This window comes from Zalophus californianus, chromosome 10 (assembly GCF_009762305.2).
Source record: "Zalophus californianus isolate mZalCal1 chromosome 10, mZalCal1.pri.v2, whole genome shotgun sequence".
Classification (NCBI taxonomy): Eukaryota; Metazoa; Chordata; class Mammalia; order Carnivora; family Otariidae; genus Zalophus; species Zalophus californianus.
This window is the reverse complement of record NC_045604.1, coordinates 72,127,291-72,147,516: the sequence shown is the minus strand read 5'-3', so window position 1 is coordinate 72,147,516 and position 20,226 is coordinate 72,127,291. Positions and strand designations below refer to the sequence as shown.

At 49.3% G+C, this 20,226-nt stretch overlaps 1 protein-coding gene across 1 annotated transcript; it reads right to left on the bottom strand.

Annotated features, from left to right (window-relative positions):
- Window positions 1-10,846: 10,846 nt before the first annotated feature.
- ZNF174 (zinc finger protein 174) lies at window positions 10,847-19,802 on the bottom strand. The gene is made up of 3 exons (XM_027611668.2): window positions 18,699-19,802; window positions 17,431-17,653; window positions 10,847-14,138 (listed from the first exon to the last, which is right to left on the bottom strand). Exons 1-3 carry the CDS (start codon window positions 19,104-19,106, stop codon window positions 13,537-13,539), a joined length of 1,233 nt encoding a protein of 410 aa, XP_027467469.1. The 5' UTR covers window positions 19,107-19,802; the 3' UTR covers window positions 10,847-13,536.
- Window positions 19,803-20,226: the final 424 nt, after the last annotated feature.

Sequence of the window (20,226 nt, the reverse complement as noted above, 5' to 3'; positions counted from 1 at the left end):
GTTTTGAAGAATTTTGAAGACGGGCGGGATTGTGGGTTTGGAGTGTGAATGCGTGACCTCGAGCCATTTCCTAATGCAGGTACAAGTCGTTAGCTCCCCAGAACGCAGAAGAAAAGTTCCAGCGTAACCCCGTGAGGCTGCCCTAGACTTCGAAGTCCCCTCCAGCCCCGGCTCCGCCGCCGCGGTATGGGGGGGATCGGTGCCTGAGGCCACGGAGGGCGGCAAAGGCCCGCGTGTTACTCGCCCAGAACCGGGAGTGAAAGCCGGCCGTGCGCCGTACGACTCCCAAGAGGCTCTGCGCGGCCACGGAGCGCCTAGGCGGCTCTGGCTCCGCAGCCAGTTACGCAGGCCTGCGGGAATGCCAGCGAGGTGGGGCGCGCTAGAGCGGCCCACAGGGCTGGGAACCGGAAGTAGTGCGTTCACTTCCGGCGACCTTCTTGGGCTGCGCGGCTGCGCGCTCCCGGGGCGCCTGGGACGGCTAGGACGCGATGGGTCGCGGGCTCCCGGCGGCGGCCTTGAACTGGTTCCCAGCCCATCCCCGGCACGACCGCGGGGCGGTCTCCGCAAAAACTGGGCGGCGTGGCCGAGAGCGTTGGACGACGGGTCCTTCCGGTCTCGCCCTCTGCACCACCGCTATGACTGTCCGGGGCCAGAGGAATCTCCGTCCCTCGACTCTAGGCACAGACCGCGCGCCAAGGGCGGGAGGAGCCCGTGCTACCTCCCGGTCCCGAAGCCTGCTTTGGCAATGCGAAGCTGCCGGCTCGCCCAATTTGTGTACCTTTGTCTTGTTGAAAGGACACTTTGTGGTTCCGACTTGCCCTAGGTAGAGTGTCTCCTCTCTGGAACTAGCGCCAGTCTCCTCGTCGGCTTTCTGTGTGCCTTGCAGCCGAATTCTAACATGCTTCTGTTGCTTACTGTATCCTGGGTTCACCTGAGTACAGGGTTCCCACCCAAGCGAGCTTCGCCACTTCCATGACTACAAAGACCTCACTTTACGTCTCGCCCGGATTTCTTCTCTCCCTGCATTCCAGATTCCTATATTCAGGTTTCTGTGAGACATCTTCCTTTGGATGTCTGAGGCATCAAAACACATGCCCTAGACTTAACTTAAGCTTTTAGCCCTTGATCTGTTTGCCTCCAGTGTGTGGTGCCCCATACAATTGCTCATGCTACCAACACATTCCCTCTTCCTCTGCTCATCCATTCCATCATCAAGTCCTGTGGATTCTGCCTCAGATACATCTCTCAGACCTGACTGGTTCTCTGTGTCTCCACTGTCACCACCCTTCACAGTACTCATTGGGGTCGACTGAAATAGCGCTCTAACCTCGCACATCACTCTTGGTCTCTGCCAGCACAGCCAACACGTCTGATCATGTCACCATCCAACTTGACATCTTCCACTGGCTTCCGGTTGTCCTTAGACTAACATCCAAAAAATTCAACATAACCTTCCTAACTGTTACTTCCCTGTCAACCCCAGCTACTTTCTTTATTCTCTCTCTTCAGCTGCACTGCTTTCAGTTCATCAAATGTACCAAGCTCTTTACTTCCTCAGGAACTATGAACATGCTTTCCCTTTACCTGGAACACTCTCCTGCCCCATTCCCACCTACCATTACAAAACTGAATAGTAATTATACAACTAGTGGTTTAATGTCTCTGTGGGGGCAGGGACAGACACATGGCAAGTGCTTAAAATTGTGCATTTAAAGAATGACATTTCTATGGCTCTGGCACTTTTATACTGCTGGATACAGCTACAAGACTGACAGGAGGAAAGGGAATAGGCATTGGTGCTGTCATTTACAAGTAGGCAGGAGATTTAACAGTGGCCCAGAAAAGCTGTAAGGAATTTAGCAAAAAGCTTGACTAAGATAGTTCTCAGGATAAAAATGTTATGATGGTCTATTGCTTGGAAGGAATAATTTAGCAAAGAGGCACAACTGCTACAAGCCACATTTGAAGGAAGTGAGGTAAATGTGGTTTGTATTTCATTTTTTTTTAAAGATTTTACTTGTTCATTTGACACAGAGAACAGAAGCAGGTGGAGTGGCAGGCAGAGGGAGAGGGAAAAGCAGGTCCCCGCTGAGCTAAGAGCCTGATGTGGGGCTCAATCCCAGGACCCTGGGATCAAGACCCAAGCGGAAGGCAGACGCCAAACCAACTGAGCCACCCAGGCACCCCATGCATTTCAAATAGAATTGTTTTGAGCTAATACAACAGATAAGGAGACCTTAAAGAGTTGGGTCTACACAACCTACTGCCTTGAACCTTCTGTGAGTAAAGCGTTGTGGTTAAAATAGCTCGGATCACTGGCATGGAGGGTAGCTGGCCTGACAACATTATTGCCTGTTGTTCCCATTCTAGAAGATCCCCTCAGTGAGGGAGGGGAAAGCACCCAAAGTGGGCAGAATGGTCCTACACTTGCAGGCTAGGCTGCCCAAGAAATTACAAGAAGGGGAACTACTGTCACCCTGACACTCTGGAACAAAAGAGAACTTGGCTAATAGTTTCACATTCCTCTTAGAAGTTAAGTTTCATTTGACTGATGTTGCTCATGAGCCCATCTCTGAACCAACCACTGTGGCTGGGGGGATGGAGTAGACTGGCCGGACCTGCTTGTCATGCACTCTCCTGGAGCTGTGATTGGGGTCAGCCCCACCAAAATTATATGTACAAAGTGGGAGAGAAGAGGTAACTCTAAGGGATACTGTGGAAAGAAGAGAGGATGGGCACTGGGGTAACAGGTGAGTCAGAGTAGACAGAGAGGCAATTAGAGTAGTGATGGAAACGTCCAACACTAATCAAGGGCTTGTTCTGTGCCTGGCTCTCCCATGCTGAGCACTTTTCCTGGATTTGTTCACCATTGTTATCATCCACATTTCTCACACGCAGAAAACAGGGCTGGATTGCAGGGTGTGTTATGAAGTAGGAGGAGACAGGGTGGAAGTCGGGTTCATTGTTGAAGGTGTGTGGTTAAAGCCCAGCTACCTGTGATTGTGCTAACTCCAGAAAATGATTGAGTCTCGGTCTCCTCGAAGGCCCAGAGAATAATCATGAAGTATACCTTCAAGTGTGTAAGGGTTAAGGGAGATGCTGTGAGATACATCTCTGAGTAATCATTACTGCCATCAAACAGTTGTGCTGGCAGGAGAAACCGGGGAGGCCCTGACTTTCCTCTCTCAAGTAGAGCCTTCCCCAGTCATTTCCCACCACGTGATTCCTGTTTCAGTTTTTTCCTTAACAGTTACTGTTGCAGTTTTACATTTGTTTGTACAATTACCTGATTCATGTCTGTTTCCTCCTCTAACACTGGGCTTTCTAAGCATGCACATGGTCTGGGTTCACCATAGTAACCCCAGCACCTGAAGGTGCCTGGAATGTAGTAGGGATTTAAGAAATAGTTATCACAAGAGTGAACGAACTTAACGAGTGAGCCTCCAGGACAGCCTTTCAGCTTGAGGCTAATGGTACCAAGAGATCACCCGCCCCAAGCCTTCCGATCCGCGTTGGAGGCGGAGCCGGCTGGAACTACATTTCCGAGAGAGCTTCACAGCAGGGGGCCCCCCCCTTCATACTGACAGCTGCGACAGGCAATGGGAGGCGAGGCTCCCTCGGGGGTCGAACGGCCCAATCAGAGAGGAAGGGTACTTCCTGTCGAAGTTCTGTCCCTCACCCTCGCCCGCTTTTCCTGTGGTTGCCAGTGCCCAATGGGTCCGCCTGGGAAGGGCGGGCAGGGCCTCGCTCCGCGGGAGGGGCCTGTGCATGCGTCCCTGGGGGAGCCGGGTACTACCCCTTCCACCGAGCAAGTCCCGGGCCCATTAGAGGAGATACTGGCTCCCGACTCCCCGATCCCCGGGCCCCCCGCCTTCTGCGCCCATCCCTAGCCCCCACCCCCCGCGTGCCGCCTTGGGTGAGGGATGCCCCGGTGCGTAGTGGGACGGGAAGGCCGGTCATGCTCTAGCCTCTAGAATGGCCCGCACAATTCCTGTCCTCTTCTAGAACAGTACTTCCTACCCAGGGAAGCATCTGCTTGGTGCCATATATGCCTCAGAAGTGGACATACAGGGGCATGCCCTCCAGAGGTATCTATGTCCTCAAATGCTTTACTTCACCTTCACCCTGAAAACACCATCCCTGGCGGGCTCCTTCCCTACATTCAGAAGGGTACCCTGCTTTGTGGTGCAGGCTGGGACAGAGGGTTGCAGTGGCGCGAGTGAGAGAGGAGGGCCTGGAGTACGCGGGGGTCCTGGGGATGAGGAAGAGGGGGGTGGCTTCAAGACAGATTCAGGAGGCAAAAGAAACGACTTAGCAGGGGAGAGGGCAGGGAGTCAGAGAGGACTTGGAAGTTTCTGCGTTGAGTGACTTGGCGGCAGCTCTATGGAGAGAGGATGTCCTGCCTCCTCATGAATCTGTGGGTTTTCTAACTTCCTAGAGGGTGACAAAAGGTGGTAACCCTGATGGAGGATTTGCAGAGAGAGTCTAGGAAGCCAGGATGCTGGGTGGGAAGGGCCAGAAAAGACCTAGAATCATGAGTGACACTGCAGCTGTGCTAAGTGCTACAGAGGAGAGGTGTGTTAGGCCAGGAGAGGTATTACACCCGGCCGAGAAGCTCAGGGAGCCCACTTTCTTCTGAGAGCTGAACACTGACTGGGAGTTCATTTTTGGAGACCTCTGGAAAGGACACAGGCCGGGGGCTGCTGTCTTTAACGGAGAATGTGTCAACTGACCCCACCTATATAGCAGGCTTTCCCTGCTCACCTGTACTGTTTCAAGGGAAAAACAGCCAGAAACTGGAGAACCCAGATGCTTGACTACACCCTAGGGAGATACAGGGTGTGACATTCCCAGGTCCAGTCCCAGCTGGTATGAGGCCATTTCCTGAGCCATAAGATGGCTGCAAACTTGGGTGCCCTGGACCTCCCCATCCCCTAGAACTAGAAAACCTTCTGATTAAAGATGCCACGTGGGAGTGGGAATCCTACCCTCAGACCCATGATCTCGGTCCTGAAACACTGTTGTCAGTGCATCAGACCCTCTGTCACGAGGAGGTAGCTGGGCCAGGGAGGCTCTTGGCTACCATTGGGGATTGTGCCATCAGTGGCTAAGGCCAGAGATGTCCCGCAAGGAGCAGATCCTGAAGCTGCTGCAGTGCTTGTAACTATCCTGTCTGAGATAGTTATCCACACTGGGTTCAGCATGAGCACCCAGAGGGCGACAAGAGGTGGTAACCCTGATGGAGGATTTGCAGAGAGAGCCTAGGAAGCCAGGATGCTGGGTGGGAAGGGCCAGAAGAGACCTAGAGAGTAAACACTGGATGGATGAAAAGCTCCCCTCCTTGGGGGGTGGGGTGGGGGTACCCTGAACAGATGCCTTCCTCCCTCCCCCCCCAACCCCCGCCGGGGTCCTGTCTCCAAGGCTTCCAACAAGAATCCTCACTATGGAGCTCTGAGGGTCACCTTTACTTTGACAGAACCAGACTTTCCAGGTATAGACTGGGCAGCTGAGTAGGACTGAAAAGAAAACTAGAGAGCATTTTGTCTAAGCCCCTGATTTTACTGAGAACTCATTAACTGGCTAGCTGCACACCAGAAATGGAAGCGGGGTCTTCAGGCTCCTGGCTCATTGCCTTTTCCAGGGTCCCAGGCTGTCTCATGGTGAAGTCTACTGCAGCAGTATGCTAGCCATGGATCAGCTAGCTCCTTATGAAGCAGTCACTTGTCTCTCTCCAAAAGACATGTATCTGGTCATAACTTTGTGAATATACTAAAAACCACTGAACTGCATACTTTAAAAGGATGAATTTTAGAGTATCTGAATTTTATCTCAATTTAAAAAATAAACTTTGAAGTAAAAGCAGTTGAAATATGTATTTTACAACTGCAATACATTTAAATGTAATATACAAAATAACATGTCAAAGACATGAAAATAATTTCTGCTGCCAGCTTATTTGTGTGCAGACCTGATAGAGAGTAAAGCTGCTTTTGTCTTTAGAGTAGTCTCTGTAAGATGAGCTGTTAAAACAGCATTTGCAACTAATCTGTGTGTTAGAATTCGCTCAATACTATAAATCAAAATAAAAATCAAATAAGCTGGATATTAATATAAGAATGCAGTTCCCAGCAAGATTATAAATAAACAATAGAAAAGATGGGGTGTCCTGGTTTAGGTAGTTTCCTTCCACAGAACTCACCTGTTGCAAAGGGAAAATAGGTCACATAGTTTCAAAGAACAGGATGGGAGGGTTTTCTCTGGGGTTTGGGGGAAGAGCTTGGCCCTGAGTGGAAGCAGATGCAAGTCGGCCTTGGGAGTGACACTTCCCACTCAGCCTCCACCGCCCCCTGGCCCCCCACCAGGTGTGAGTAGTCCTCTGGGATATAACTAGGCACCTCATCCCCTCCGCCTACCCCAGGAGGTCCCTTACTCTCTAGAGCAAACTTCTCTATCAGAGAGAACTTCCTCCTTAGCTCCGATTTCTTCCTGAGGGCAGGTCTCTGATTCTGGTGTCATCTATGACCTCTGATGCCTCCAAATCCTGGATCAGACAGGACTCTTCCTGTCCTCTTCTAGAACAGTACTTCCTACCCAGGGAAGCATCTGCTTGGTGCCATATATGCCTCAGAAGTGGACATACAGGGGCATGCCCTCCAGAGGTATCTGTGTCCTCAAATGCTTTACTTCACCTTCACCCTGAAAACACCATCCCTGGCGGGCTCCTTCCCTACATTCAGAAGAGTTCAGATATTTACAAAGGACAGATATTTACAAAGCCTTTGTGCGGGCCATTCTAGAGGCTAGAGCATGATCCCTCTCATCCCTGGGCCCCTGCACCTGCCTATCCCCTCTCCAGGGAATTCACAGAAGCAACCAAGGCCCCAGGGGTAAAGGCTTGCGCGGCTCAAAGGCCAGCATCTTAGAACGTGAGACGACGAGGACAGCCCTGGAAGCGCACAACTTGGATCCTCTCATTTAAACCTTAAAAAGCTGAAGAAACACATTTGAAAGGGGATCTAGAGTCAGGATTGGAACTAGGGCTGTCCAAAGCCAAAGTTCATGCATACTTGGTGCTATGGTCTGAATAAACATTTGAGGCTTCCCCAGAATTCGTATGTTGAAATCTGGACACCCCCCCCCCCCCACAAAGATGATGGTATTAGGAGGCGGGGCCTTTGGGAAGTTCTTAGGTCATGAGGGTGGAGCCTCATGAACAGGATTATTGTTCTTCTAAAAGAGACCCCAGAGAGCGTCCTCACCCGTTCCACCATGTGAGGTCCCACTGACAGGATGGCCTACTCTGAACCAGGAATAGGGCTCTCACCAGAACATGACCTGATGGTGCTGGCACCTTGATCTCGGACTTCCAGCCTCCAGCACCGTGAGAGATAATGTCTGTTGTTTGTAAGCCATGGAGTCTGGTACTTAGTTATAGCAGCCCGAATAAACTAAAACACCTGGCTACCCTGAACTATCTCCCATCACTCCTTTCTTAAAGTTTTCCAAAAAGTAAAGCAAGTGCCTTAAACTCCTCCTCTGGACACGGTCTTTGGCCTGAACCCCCACTTTCCACATGAACCATACTCCTCTGCAGTGTCATTTCCTGGTGTCTGCCACTTCCTGGGACTCTGTCAGTCTCAGAATCCATCAACTCACCCCCCCTCACCCCCAGCTGGAGAAAGCACACGGCTCCTGTCCTCTCCCAACAAAGCTGAGTCCCCAGTGCTGGTGGCTTCCCCCCACCCATTACCCCCAGACATATCCTCACACCTCACAGTGGGACCCAGGCAGCCCCCAATTCTAATCTTCATTCTCGGGTATTCAAAAGGTGCTTAAAGCTGCTCCTGTCAGGGACACCCTCTGCCTTTGCCACCCTGGTCTCTCTCCTTGCCCTTAACCCTCTGCTCCACCTTCTAGAGCAAGGCCCTCCCTAGACCTCGGCCCCATTACTGCTTGCAGCTACTCCAGGAACACAACACAGGGGGCCACTCTCACAAGGCTCTGTGGCCCTGTGGCAAACTTTTCATTAGGGATTTACAAAAAGTAAGGAAGACGTTATTCATAATATCCAAAAGATGGAAACAACTCCAATGTCCACCAATGGAAGAATGGCTACACAAAATGTGGTCTGTCCATACAGTGGAATATTATCCAGCCTTAAAAAAGGAGAGACATTCTGACGCATGCTACAGCATGGACAAACCTGGAGGACATGATGCTGAGTGAAAGAAGCCAGCCACAAAAGGACAACTACTGTGTGACTTCACTTACACTAGATCCCTAGAGTCGACAACCTCACAGAGATGGAAAGTGGAAGGGTGGGTGCCGGGGGAGGGGAATGAGGAGTGTTTAATGGGGACAGAGTGTCAGCTTGGGAAGAAGTAGTTCTGGAGAGGGATGGTGGCGAGGGCTGCACAACAGGGTGAATGTGCTTCCTGCCACCGAACTGAACCATCACGAATGGTTAAAGTGGTAAATTGTATGTATATTTTACTACAGTAAAAAAAGAAAAAGTGAAGAGCAGCACAAAGAGCCATGCTAGAAAGGGGGTGCCTCTGCTTTGGGACCCCTCTCTAGGACATCAATTTTATCCCCAAACAGCCTTTCGGAGAAATTCTCCCTTTCAGGACATTATCTCCTGTGACCGCGGTGTAAAAAAAATGCTAAATCCAGGAAATAGGACCTCTCCTCCCCCAAATTCCTGCAGCCTCTTTGCTCCTTCCAGGATCTGAAGGGCTGAGGGGAGAATTCAAGAAGCTCCGTATTACTTGATGCAGAATTCACCTTCCTTTCATATGATGCTGTCCAGGAGGCAAAATGCTTTCACGTACACACGTTCACTTCACCGATCATGTGAGGGAAGCAGGGCAGGTCTTCCCATTTCCAGGGGAGGAAACAGGCCTGGATGTTTTAAATGATGCATTCAGGTTATCGGGCTGGCAAAGCCCTGCCTCCGGCTTAATGAGCTGCCTCAGATCTGACTACGGCCAAGTCACCCCCAAGACAAGGTAGGTTCTTGGGGTGTGTCTAGCTGGCTCTGCCCTTATCTGGTCCAAGACAAGTTTCTAGAGCCATTCTAGAAAGTGACATTTGGAGAGAGTTGCCTCATACTTCTGTTTCACGGCCAATTCAGGAATTGTGACTGTATGGGTCACTTTTGTATTTTGACAGGTGACAGCTGCTTTAAAAGATGTATTGCAATTGCACAAAAGTATATTACAAAAGAATGGGAGAAAATATTTGCAAGTCCTACATCTAATAAGAACTTGATTCCAGGATCTATAAAAGACTCTTACAACAATGAAAAGACAACCGAATTTTAAAAGAGCAGAGGTTCTGAATAGCCATTTCTCCAAAGAAGATACACAAATGGCCAGCAAACATATGAAAAGATGCCCAACATCAGGGAAACGCCAACCAAAACCACAGTGAAACAGCACTTCATACGGACTAGCGTGGCTATAATCAAATCGACGATAGCAAACACTGACGGCGATGTGGGGAAACTGAGACCCTCACACCTGCAGGTGGGGAACTGGGGTGCAGACCCTGTAGAAAACAGCCTGGCAGCTCCTCAGAAACGGCTAAACATGATGTTACCACATGACCCAGCAATTCCACTCCTAGTATTTACCCAAGAGAAATGAAAATACGTGTTTACAGAACTTTTTTTTTAAGATTTTTTAAAAAATTTATTTATTTGAGAGAGAAAGAGCAAAAGCAAGGAGGAGAGGCAGAGGGAGAGGGAGAAGCAGACTCCCCACTGAGAAGGGAGCCCGATGTGGGGCTTGATCCCAGGACCCTGAGATCATGACTTGAGCCGAAGGTGGATGCTTAACGACTGAGCCACACAGGCGCCCTGTTCACAGAAAAACTAGTACACACGTTCACAGCAGCACTATTCACAAGAGCCCCGAAATGCAAACAACCAAACGTCCACTGGATGAATGGATAAATGAAAGTGGTCCATCCACGCGGTGGACTATTACTAAGTCACGGAAAGGCCAAAGTACTGACACCTGCTATGACATGATTGAACCTTGAAAACTTTGTGCTGAGTGAAGAGGAGGCTCAAGAGGGCACAGGGATGGGGAGTGACTGCTAGATGTGACGGGGTTTATTTTTAGCTGTTGAAAATGTTCTCAAGTTAGACTGTGATGGTTACACAACTCTGTGGATATAGTGTAATTATTGAACTATATAAACGGATGAACCTTCTATGTGAGATCTCCATAAAGCTGTAAAAACAGCATTTTTCTTTTGGAAACATTGGGGGAAATTTCAATGCTATGTATTGGATGGTATTTGGGAGTCATTAATTCTGTCAGGAGTGGTAATAGTATTATGGGAAGGGTTTTACAAGTCTTTATCTGCTGTAGATGGAAAATGCTTTCCAGGGACATCTGCGAGGTCCAGGTTCCCCACCACGCATGATGTTTCCCTCTCCCCCTGTCTCAATGGGGGTCACCAGAGGACCAAATAACTTGAGTGGGAGTCATCCCCCTCCATGGCTAAATACAGGCCAAACCCAGAAAAGATGGTAAACCTTACAGGTTGCTCATGGGTGAAGAGAAAGGGTATTTCTTATACGGGGTAGCTAAGTGCAAGCCTGCAAGTCAGTGGTCTGTGTGGAGGCCCTGTGGTGGAACCACACATGGGCAAGGGGGACGGGAAGGATCCTACATCTGAAGAACTGAGTACACCTGCAAATGTGGCTGGGCGCCTTCTGCCAGCCCTGACTCTCCTCATCTGGAGTTGAGCCTCATCTGCCAGAGGGAAACTGGACTGGGAGAGGTGAGGTAGCATCACAGGCTTGAAAACCTTTTGGGAATGAGTAATATTCAGATTGGTAATTTTGTCACATTTATTCAAGGACCACAGTTGAACAGATAGCCAAAGACTTTTAAGATTCAGCAGTTATTGTTCAGAAGAGAGAAAACACATACAGGTTCTTCAACACATACCAAACAAACAAAGCTTTCATTTAAGGACGAGTTCCTATCCCAACTCTTATAAATAAAAGTGGAAATCTATGTTCATTTGCTTTTAGGAGAGATCTTTGACTAACCAAGTTGATTCAACAGACAGGTGTGCTTGGTTGAATCTGGCCCCCCAAGTATGTCCACATTCTAATCCCTGGAATCCATGAATGTTACCTTATATGGCAAAAGGGATTGTGCAGATGTGATTAAGAATCTTGAGATGGGGGGATTATCTTGGATTAGCTGGGTGGGCCCAATATAATGATGGCCCTTTATTACAGGGGGCCAGAGGGTCAGAGTCAGAGGACAAGGGAATGTGGTGACAAGAGGAGGAAGCATGCACTCTGAAGATGGAGGAAGCGGCCAGTAGAAGCTGAGAAAGGCAAGGAAACAGATTCTCCCCTCGGACACCTTAATTTTGGTTCTGTGAAAGTGATTTTGGACTTCTGACCTTTGGAACTCTAAGACATTATGTTTGTGTTGTTTGAAGCCATTAAGTTTGTGATCATGTTATAGCGCCAACAGGACATGGACACAGACGTAACCATGATTAGGAGGGTCTTGTGACAGCAAAACTGTCCTGGAAAAGGATGCATGAGGTGGGAGCAAATGAGGAATCAAGAGGCCCTGACCAGTGAGAGGCGATAGACGGGGGCGAGGTAAGGCGCAGGCGTAGTAATAAAGACAAGCTCCTCTAACATCTAACACGGTTGCTGGGAAGTGGACTGCGACGTCTAAAGGCCACTGAGCTTCCATTAAGTCTCTCTCTGCCCAAAAGACAAGAGGCTTTGTCAAATGCATTCAACACACTGTCACCAGAATCTCTGGTTCAGGCAGGACCGGGCCCTGACTGAACACCTATTTCCCTTGGCTGGGCATGGGCTTAGTCTAAAAGCTAAAATGATGGAAAAATAAGGTTCTTGTCCTTAAAGAGCTTTTACCGTGTATAGTTCCCCAACCTTGGCACTACTGACACTTTGGACCAGGTGACTCTGCTATGGGGCTGTCCTGTGCACTGTAGGACATTTAGCTGCATCCCTGGTCTCTACTGAGAGGCCAGGAGCTACCCTCCCACCCCCCAAGTCATAACGACCAACAGCATTTCCAGACATGGCCAAATGTCTCGCTGGGGAGGGCGGAGAGGGGTGCAAATCTGCTCCCAGGTTGAGCACCACTGGTGTGTGGAGTACAGCAGGGAGTGACACAATAAAGCCGGCCTGGAACCGGTCAGAGAGGGTTTTGCTGAGTAGGATGCTCCTGTGAGACGGGACAGGGAGGAAGCAGTGGGGGGTGGCAGGTTGTAAAATCAAAGGGAACAGCATGTGCAGAGCCCTGGGAGGTGAGGACGCAGCACAGGACACAGCCTGGAGGTGACTGGCAGTGACTGGAGGATAGTGATGCCTTAGCAAGAATGCCACCTACCCGTTTCCTGCTGGAGGCAGTGCACCCGTCTACTGGAGGTCTTCTCTGAACTCAGAGGTCCGCTGGCTTGCTCTGGGTGACTGAAAACTATACTGACTGGGTTTGGATTTTTACTTTGAGAGAATGAAAGGATGGAATTCAATCAACTCTCCAGCCTCGTTCCAGGACTTTCACATTTTATACAAATATATTTTGTGTTAAGAAAATTCATTGATATAATTTATATATCATAAAATTAACCCATTTCAATGAGTTTAAGTAAATGTACTGAAATAATCTACTTTTAGAACACTCATCACCCCAGTCTTTTGTTATTCTTAAGGCTGCCGGCCTAAGTGAGGAAGGAGAGTAGTAAGGGTCCCTTTGGCATGTCCTTAGCTGTCCACACACACTACGTGCTTCTTTCCTGTTGTAGCTTTCCCCTGTTGCCTGGGTGGGGGCTGCAGCAGCTGTGGAGATTTCTTCCTAAATCAAAGGTGCCTTCATATAAATAGATCCCTCATCCTGTGTGTTTGTGTTTGTGTGTGTGTGTAAAAGCACTATTTACTTGGAAAGCCTTTCCTCATACAAACATGTTCAAACTCTCACTTCATGTGTCCTTTGTTATGGCCAGGAATTACAGTAAGAATATTAGGGGATTTATATTCCAATGAACTTTTGCCTTGAAATTCTAGTGGGTCACTGATCTTTATTAAAGAAGTGTGTGTGTGTGTGTGTGTGTGTGTGTGTTTGTGAGGAGAGAGAGAGAGATAAAGATTGTCTGGTATGATAGCAAGTACATTAAGTATGTATGTAATTTACCCTTGGACATGTTTAGAGAATAAATAAAGAGGCAGGGGCATCTGCAGGATCAGCCGGATTGTCTTAGCAGTTACTCCCTGCTCTCCAGCAGAGATCCTGGTTCTCTCTGACCCAACACCCAGACCTGCCATCTCTTCACTCTGTCACCGACAGGGTCACATCCCCCTTGGTGTCTTCTGGGACTCCTCAGTAGCCAAAAGTGCACCAGCATTCCTCAGGGACTTCTTGCTTTCCTTGTAAGTCACACAGACAGTCTGTGATTTACATGCAAGTAAGGGGAAGGAGAAACACAGATGCCTTCCTTATGAACAGAGAGAACAAAGCCCTGCTTTCAGTCCCCATGGTGGAGTCTGTGGTGCTGGTGGAGGTTTGAGCTCTGGCGAAAGCTTTTCCCACACTGGCTGCACTGGTATGGCTTCTCCCCGGTGTGGATCCTCTGGTGCAGTTTCAGGGTTGACTGGCGCCCAAAGCAGTTCCCACATTCTCCGCATGTGTAGGGCCTCTCCCCTGTGTGTACACGCTTGTGTCTTTTCAGCTCTGAATTCCACGTGAAGCTTTTCCCACAGTCATCACATTTGTAAGGCTTCTTTGCTGAGCGGGTTGGCTGGTGACCAAGACGCTGCAAACGACTGCTCAGGCTCCTTTTGCTTCCTTTGCTTTTCTTCAGCTCTCTCAGTGGGTGGCTTTTCAGGGGGCTGCTGATGTATTCCAGTTCCCTGCAATGTCTCTGGTAGTGAGTGAATGGCTTCTGAGCATTCGGGGGGCTGACCTGCCTCCGTGACAACCGGGGTTCATTCATATTCGCCCCTCTCGGTTCAGGACTCTGCAGACCATTCCCTTTGGATCTGCCAGGGGACACTGCACATGGCTTTCCTCCTTTAGCCCCCTCTGGCTGTGGATTTTCCTTGTTGTCACTTTTCATTCTGGGGGCCTCTATAATCAGAAAGAATATGTTTCATTTTCTGGACTTTGAAGAAAGCAGCTCAGCCAAAGAGCTAAGAAATACTCTCAAAGTGTGGTCCTCCACTGGCAACTTGCATTCGACTCATCTGGGCCACCTGTTAGACAAGCAGGCTGCCCCTGCATCCCCATGGATGCTGAGTCAGAATCTCTGGGGAGGGGGGGTCCTGGAAATCTACATGGCTAACAGGCTCCTGGGGTGATAACTTATATCAATGTTAGGAACCAAGTTCTCCAACCCCATCTCTCCTTCCTACCTTTAGGGAAAGGTCAGGGAAAGAAGAAATATGGAAAAGCAAACCCATCAGACCTGAGTGTCAATTAACAAATGAAAAGAAAGGAGAGAGTTGAACTTTCAACATTGCAAATCTACTCGCTCACATGGACACTGATTGATCACCACTGTCTCTTCAAATAATGGGAAATCCAGCAAATGTGGCATGTTCTTTCTTCTCTTCATAAACGTGACAGCATTAGGGTTACAAACTGCAATATGGGCTAGACATGTATCCTAATTTCAGAAACTCTGCAATTTCTGACCATGAGGATTGAGGATCAGGATGGAAGCAAGCCGGAATGTTTGTGGGCAAGTTGGAGGATCTAGAGCTGTGTTATCCCACAGGATTCCTGCCAGGTGGGAAGTGTGTGTGTGTACGTGAGCATGTGCACATACTATTCAACATGGCAGCCACTAGCCACATAGGGCCACCAAGTCCTTGAAATGTGGCTAATATGATGGAGAAAACTGAATTTTAAATTTTATCTAATTTTATTTCATTTTAATTCAGATTTAAATAAGCAGCCTATACAATTATGGTCAACTGCTTTTCAACAAGGTTGTCAAGGCAATTCAATGGGGGAAAGAATAGTCTTTTCAATAAAGGGTGCTGGGACAACTGGATTTCCACATGCAAAAGAGTGAGGTTGGACCCCTGCCTCACAACACATACAAAAAGTAACTCTAAATGGATCAAAAACCTAAATAGAAGACCTAAACCAATGTCTCTTTGAACAAAACATAGGTGTAAATCTTTGTGATTTTGGATTAGGCAATGGTATTTTAGATATGTCACCAAAACACAAGCAAATTAACACAAAAATCGATAAATTGGACTTGATCAAAATTAAAACATTTGTGCTCCAAAGGATACTATCAAGGAAGTGAAACACAACCCAGGGTGGGAGAAAATACTTGCAAATTATATGTAGGGGTAGAGTATCCAGGATATATAAAGAACTCTTACAACAAAAGACTAGGGATGCCTGGGTGGCTCAGTTGGTTAAGCGACTGCCTTCGGCTCAGGTCATGATCCTGGGGTCCCGGGATCGAGTCCTGCATCGGGCTCTCCACTCAGCGGGGAGTCTGCTTCTCCCTCTGACCCTCTTCCCTCTCGTGCTCTCTGTCTCTCATTCTCTCTCTCAAATAAATAAATAAAATCTTTAAAAAAAAAAAAAAACAACAAAAGACTAACCCAATTTAGAGATGGGCAAAGGATCTGAATAGATATTTCTCCAAAGAAGATATACAACCGACCAATAAATACAAGAAAAGATGCTCAACATTATCTGCCATCAGGGAAATAAAACCTCTATGAGATATCACTTCACACCTAATGCGATTACTATAACCAAAACACCAACAACAAGTGTTGACAAGGATGTGGAGAAATTAGAGTCCTCACAGGGATTACTGGTAGAAATGTAAAATGGCGCAGCCACTTTGGAAAACAGTCTGGCGTTTCCTCAAAAGGTTAAAAAGAGAGCTAACGTCTGACCCAGCAATTCCATTCCTAGGTATATGCCAAGAGAAATGAAAACATATATCCACACAAAAACTTGTACACAAATGTTCATAGAAGCATTATTCATAATAGCCAAAAAATGGAAACACCCCAAACGACCATCAACTAATGAATAAACAAAATGTCCATATAATGACGTATCAGCCGTAAAAAGGATGAAGGAGTAACACATGTGACAACATGGTTGAACCTTGAAAACCTTCTCAGTGAAAGCAGTCAAAAAAGAGCACAACATACATGATTCTGAAATACCCACAATAGGCAAATCCAGAAACAAGATGGCTGATAGATGGCTGTTGCCAGGGGCCGGAGGAGGGGCACCGGAGAATGACTGCCAAGGGGTCTGGGTTTCTTTTTGAGGTCATGAACATTTTTAAGAATTAGACAGATGGGGATGGTCACACGAGTGTGTGAATGTACTAAACACCACTGAAATGTATACTTCAAAGGGGTGAATCTTATAGTATGGGAATTATATCTCCATAAATAAAAATTAAATAGCCATAATGTGGACACTGGCAACTTACTGGGCAGTGCAGTTCTGAAGGAAGGCAGTACTGGATCTTAGGGGTGAGGAACATGAGAATCTACCTTTGGGGATCAAATAAAAGGAGATGGAGACTGCACGCCCACTGAGCTGCCTACGATGAGCCAGGAAAAGGGAATGTGCGTGCTCAGGACCACAAAGCCCATAGGTTATGGGGTAGGACCTCAGCCAGGGTCACAGTGCTTTTCCGCTGGATGCCCCAGGTCTGCTCCATTCCTAAGTTCCAAGAATAACCAAACTGAAGTGTTTCACTGATTGTAGCAAACCTTAAGGAAATCAAGGCATTCCAGCCTTCTGGTAACATTCTCTAACCTGCTGACCATCCCCTCTACTCACATCACTAAGACTGGTCAAAGTGTCTCTGTTATTCAGTCTTAGAGATCACAAGACTGAGCACAGCAGGGCCAGCAATGACTGGCATTGTACCACAGACAGGGAAATGGACACAGGGTTTAAAGCACAGACAATGTCAAGGAGGAGGAAGAGGCAGAAAATAATACGGAGCAGGACTTTTCCTCTAATGAGTATAACATTCTTTAGGCCCCTTCTCAACATGGGACCATTTTAAGCGATGAAACTCAGCCACAGTTTGTATGCAAGTTCAGCAGTGGTCATATGTGATCTGTCTTCGCTACAAGAAGCTCTGAAGGGGGCAGAGTAGATAATCCTGTTATGCACTGTCACTGAGTCATTAACAGATTGTCAAAGAGTCATTAACAGAAAATGATAAAACCATGCTTTTTATATACACTGTCCCTGCTATTCTAATCAATGAAATCTGTTAAGGAATAAAGATCTACTGTTACATAAAACATTAAAAAGCCCAACATGCAGTCTATGGTGTTTCAGAACCACAAGATGTTCTGATGGAGGTAAAGAACTTAGGAGAGGGAGAGAAGAGGCACAGAGTGTTTACCTGTGCCAGCCAATTTGGGGCTTGGTTCCTGAAAGAGCGGGGATTTTTCCCAATGATGAGAGCTCAGCTGATCTTGAGATCCTGCCTGGGATGGCTCCTCCAGAGAGCTCTCCCTGGGATACCTCCTAGGAGTTTGCAGTTGAAAGTCTGGCAGTTCCTGTTCTCCAAGCTGAGATCCAGTCTTCTCCAAGAGCACCTTCTGCCCCTGCATACAAACGGCCACCTAGGAACAAGCCCCATGCATTAGAGCGCAGCTCGAGGACTGACTGGGGGCAGCTTGACCTCTTACTGCTCTGTAATGATCCCTTTACCCTGGGAATTACCGACAACAGCCTGGAGGCCAACTTTGAGACTATGAAGACTCTCAAAGGTAGCAAAGGGAAGGACATGCAGAATGATTAGGGGGACTAATCCTAATCCATGGAGGCTGCTTCAAATCAGCCAAGACTTCCTGAGTGGTTAACTCTAAACGGGTCTTTCTCAGGGCCTCAAACTCATCAGAGAGAAGGCACAGATAACAGGGTCAGTCATGACACTAGCCTAGCAGATTCTCACCCTATGTCCATCCAGACACCCGATGTCTCACCCTATGTCCACCCTATGTCACCCACCCAGCAGATTCTATTGGAAACAGACCCCATTGGATCAGGAAGCATATGATAAGACCATTAAAAAACACCCATACCTAATAAATTGTTCTGCTCAAAGCTTCCCTGATAAGGAGATCTCAGTAGTAGTAGGGCTAGGAGAGGACTGCCTACCCTGTTCCCTGACTGCCTCCATTCCTCAAAGCACATGGTTATTTGCTTCCTGCCTAGGCCCTGAATGGGGTTTGAATTGGGGGGTGGGGGTTGGAAGAAATACTGGCCAAGTAAGTGAGCTGCAACTTCCTGATCCAAAGGGAAGACACATCACCGAAGCATGGTCCACCACGAAGTTCCCCCCAAATCAAATTCCTACACAACAAGATGATCCTGCCTGCTAAGAATCCTGATTGTAGGAAAACTTCAGGAGGAATGGGTGTGGGGAGATGTGTGGGCAAAAATGCAAGGATCCTTGCACTTGATCCTTATCTTTCTCACTGGAGTGCTGGTGCCTGGGTGTTCTAAAAACCTGTTACATCTCCCGGGGGGGTTCCCAAATAGAGGCCAGAAGAAACATTTGACGCCATCAGGTCCGTTTCTGGACTCTGAGTAACTAGGGAGGGATCCAGAGACCAGATACTATCCAGATGAAAAAAGGCGACCACGAGAGAGGGGCCTCCTTACCCACTGCTTTGGTCTCTTGGCTGCTCTTTGAAAATCTTCCACCAGGGTCACAATCTCCTTGCTGCTCATTGGACATCGATGCCTGACCCGAGCCTGGATCTCCGGAGGCAGGATGTTCAGGAACTGCTCCAGCACTAGCAGCTCCAAAATCTGTTCCTTCGTGTGCAGCTCGGGCTGCAGCCACTGCCGGCAGAGCTGCTGGAGCCGGGAGAGTGCCTCTTGGGGTCCAGACACCTCTTGATAACAAAACCGTCGAAAGCTCTGACGGGAGAGCTCAGGATCGGGGCGGTCTTTTTGCAGAGTGGGTCCCCGTCTGTCTTCCAGCTTTGTTATTATGTGTCTCTCTGGCTTGTTGGAAGCCTGAATGTGGGACTGCGAGCTCAAAGTTATCTCCATCTTAGCCGCCATCTTCGGGCTCAGGAGACAAGGCTCTCTCTCCTCTGAAGCAGCTCAGGCCTTCGGGCTCATGGCTCTGCAGAAGTCTCTCTAAATGTCAGCAAGATGCTGCGGAGGGCGGGGCACACACAGGCCCCAAGCTTCCGAGAACAACACACGGCCTGACGGTGAGGAGAGTCTGTCCCTCTGGCAGTTTCCTCAACTGTCTCGAAATGGAGCAAAGTCATAACGTCCTGAAACGAACTGGAGGAAAATGCTGCTTTTATTTCATCGATAAACGCACGAGGACTCATAGGAATCGCGCAACGTGACCCAACTGGCGGTCGGGAAAGCCCAGGAAAAGTTCAAGTTGTCACACAGGTGGCCTGCGCCACCTCCCCGGCACCCGGGCGGCGCCGACCTCGAGCATCTCGCCGGGAGGTGCGGGGCAGGCGGCACGGAGAGCGCGGAAGCCCCCAGCTCGCAGCAAGGCAGGAGGAGTGCGGCGGCCGCTAGCTCCCGACACCCGGCAGGCCCGCCCGCTCCGGCCTCGGAGGGCGCCCCGGCGGCCCTCCAGCTGGGCGAAGCTGCGGCTCTCCGGCGCGCGGCTCAACTTCACCGCTGCGTGCGAGCCCCGCGGGCTGACGCCTAAGGCGGCAACGTCGCCGACGGCCCAGGACCCCGCGCCCACCTGCAGCGGACTCACCTCTCTGGGGACCTGGGACCCGGAACCCAGGAGCCAGGGCTGGGGGCGGGGCCGAGGCCGCTCGTTGCGGACACTCCCACTGGCTGAGGGGGAATGACGCGAGGAAGTACGGCGCAGGCGGGCCCGCCCTTCTCCTGGGGGATTGGCTCCCAGAGGGCGGTCTCTCGCGTCTATTTGCTGCTGAATCTGTCGATGCTGGCGAAGGAAGGCGACCGGCCTTTGCAGTGCACGCCGGGAGCTGTAGTTCAATGGCGCTGCTTGCGAGTACGCGCAGGGGGTGGACTAGGGCCGGGGGTACGCGGCGGGACGCGGCGGGGGTGGGGAGATGTCCAGAGGCTGACTTCCGGACCGGCGGCTGAGCGAATCGGATAAGTGCTCTGCTCCTCGCGGCCGCGGGCTCTAAGCTGGGTCCGACGCCGTCGTTTCTGGACTGTAGGTACAGGCGCG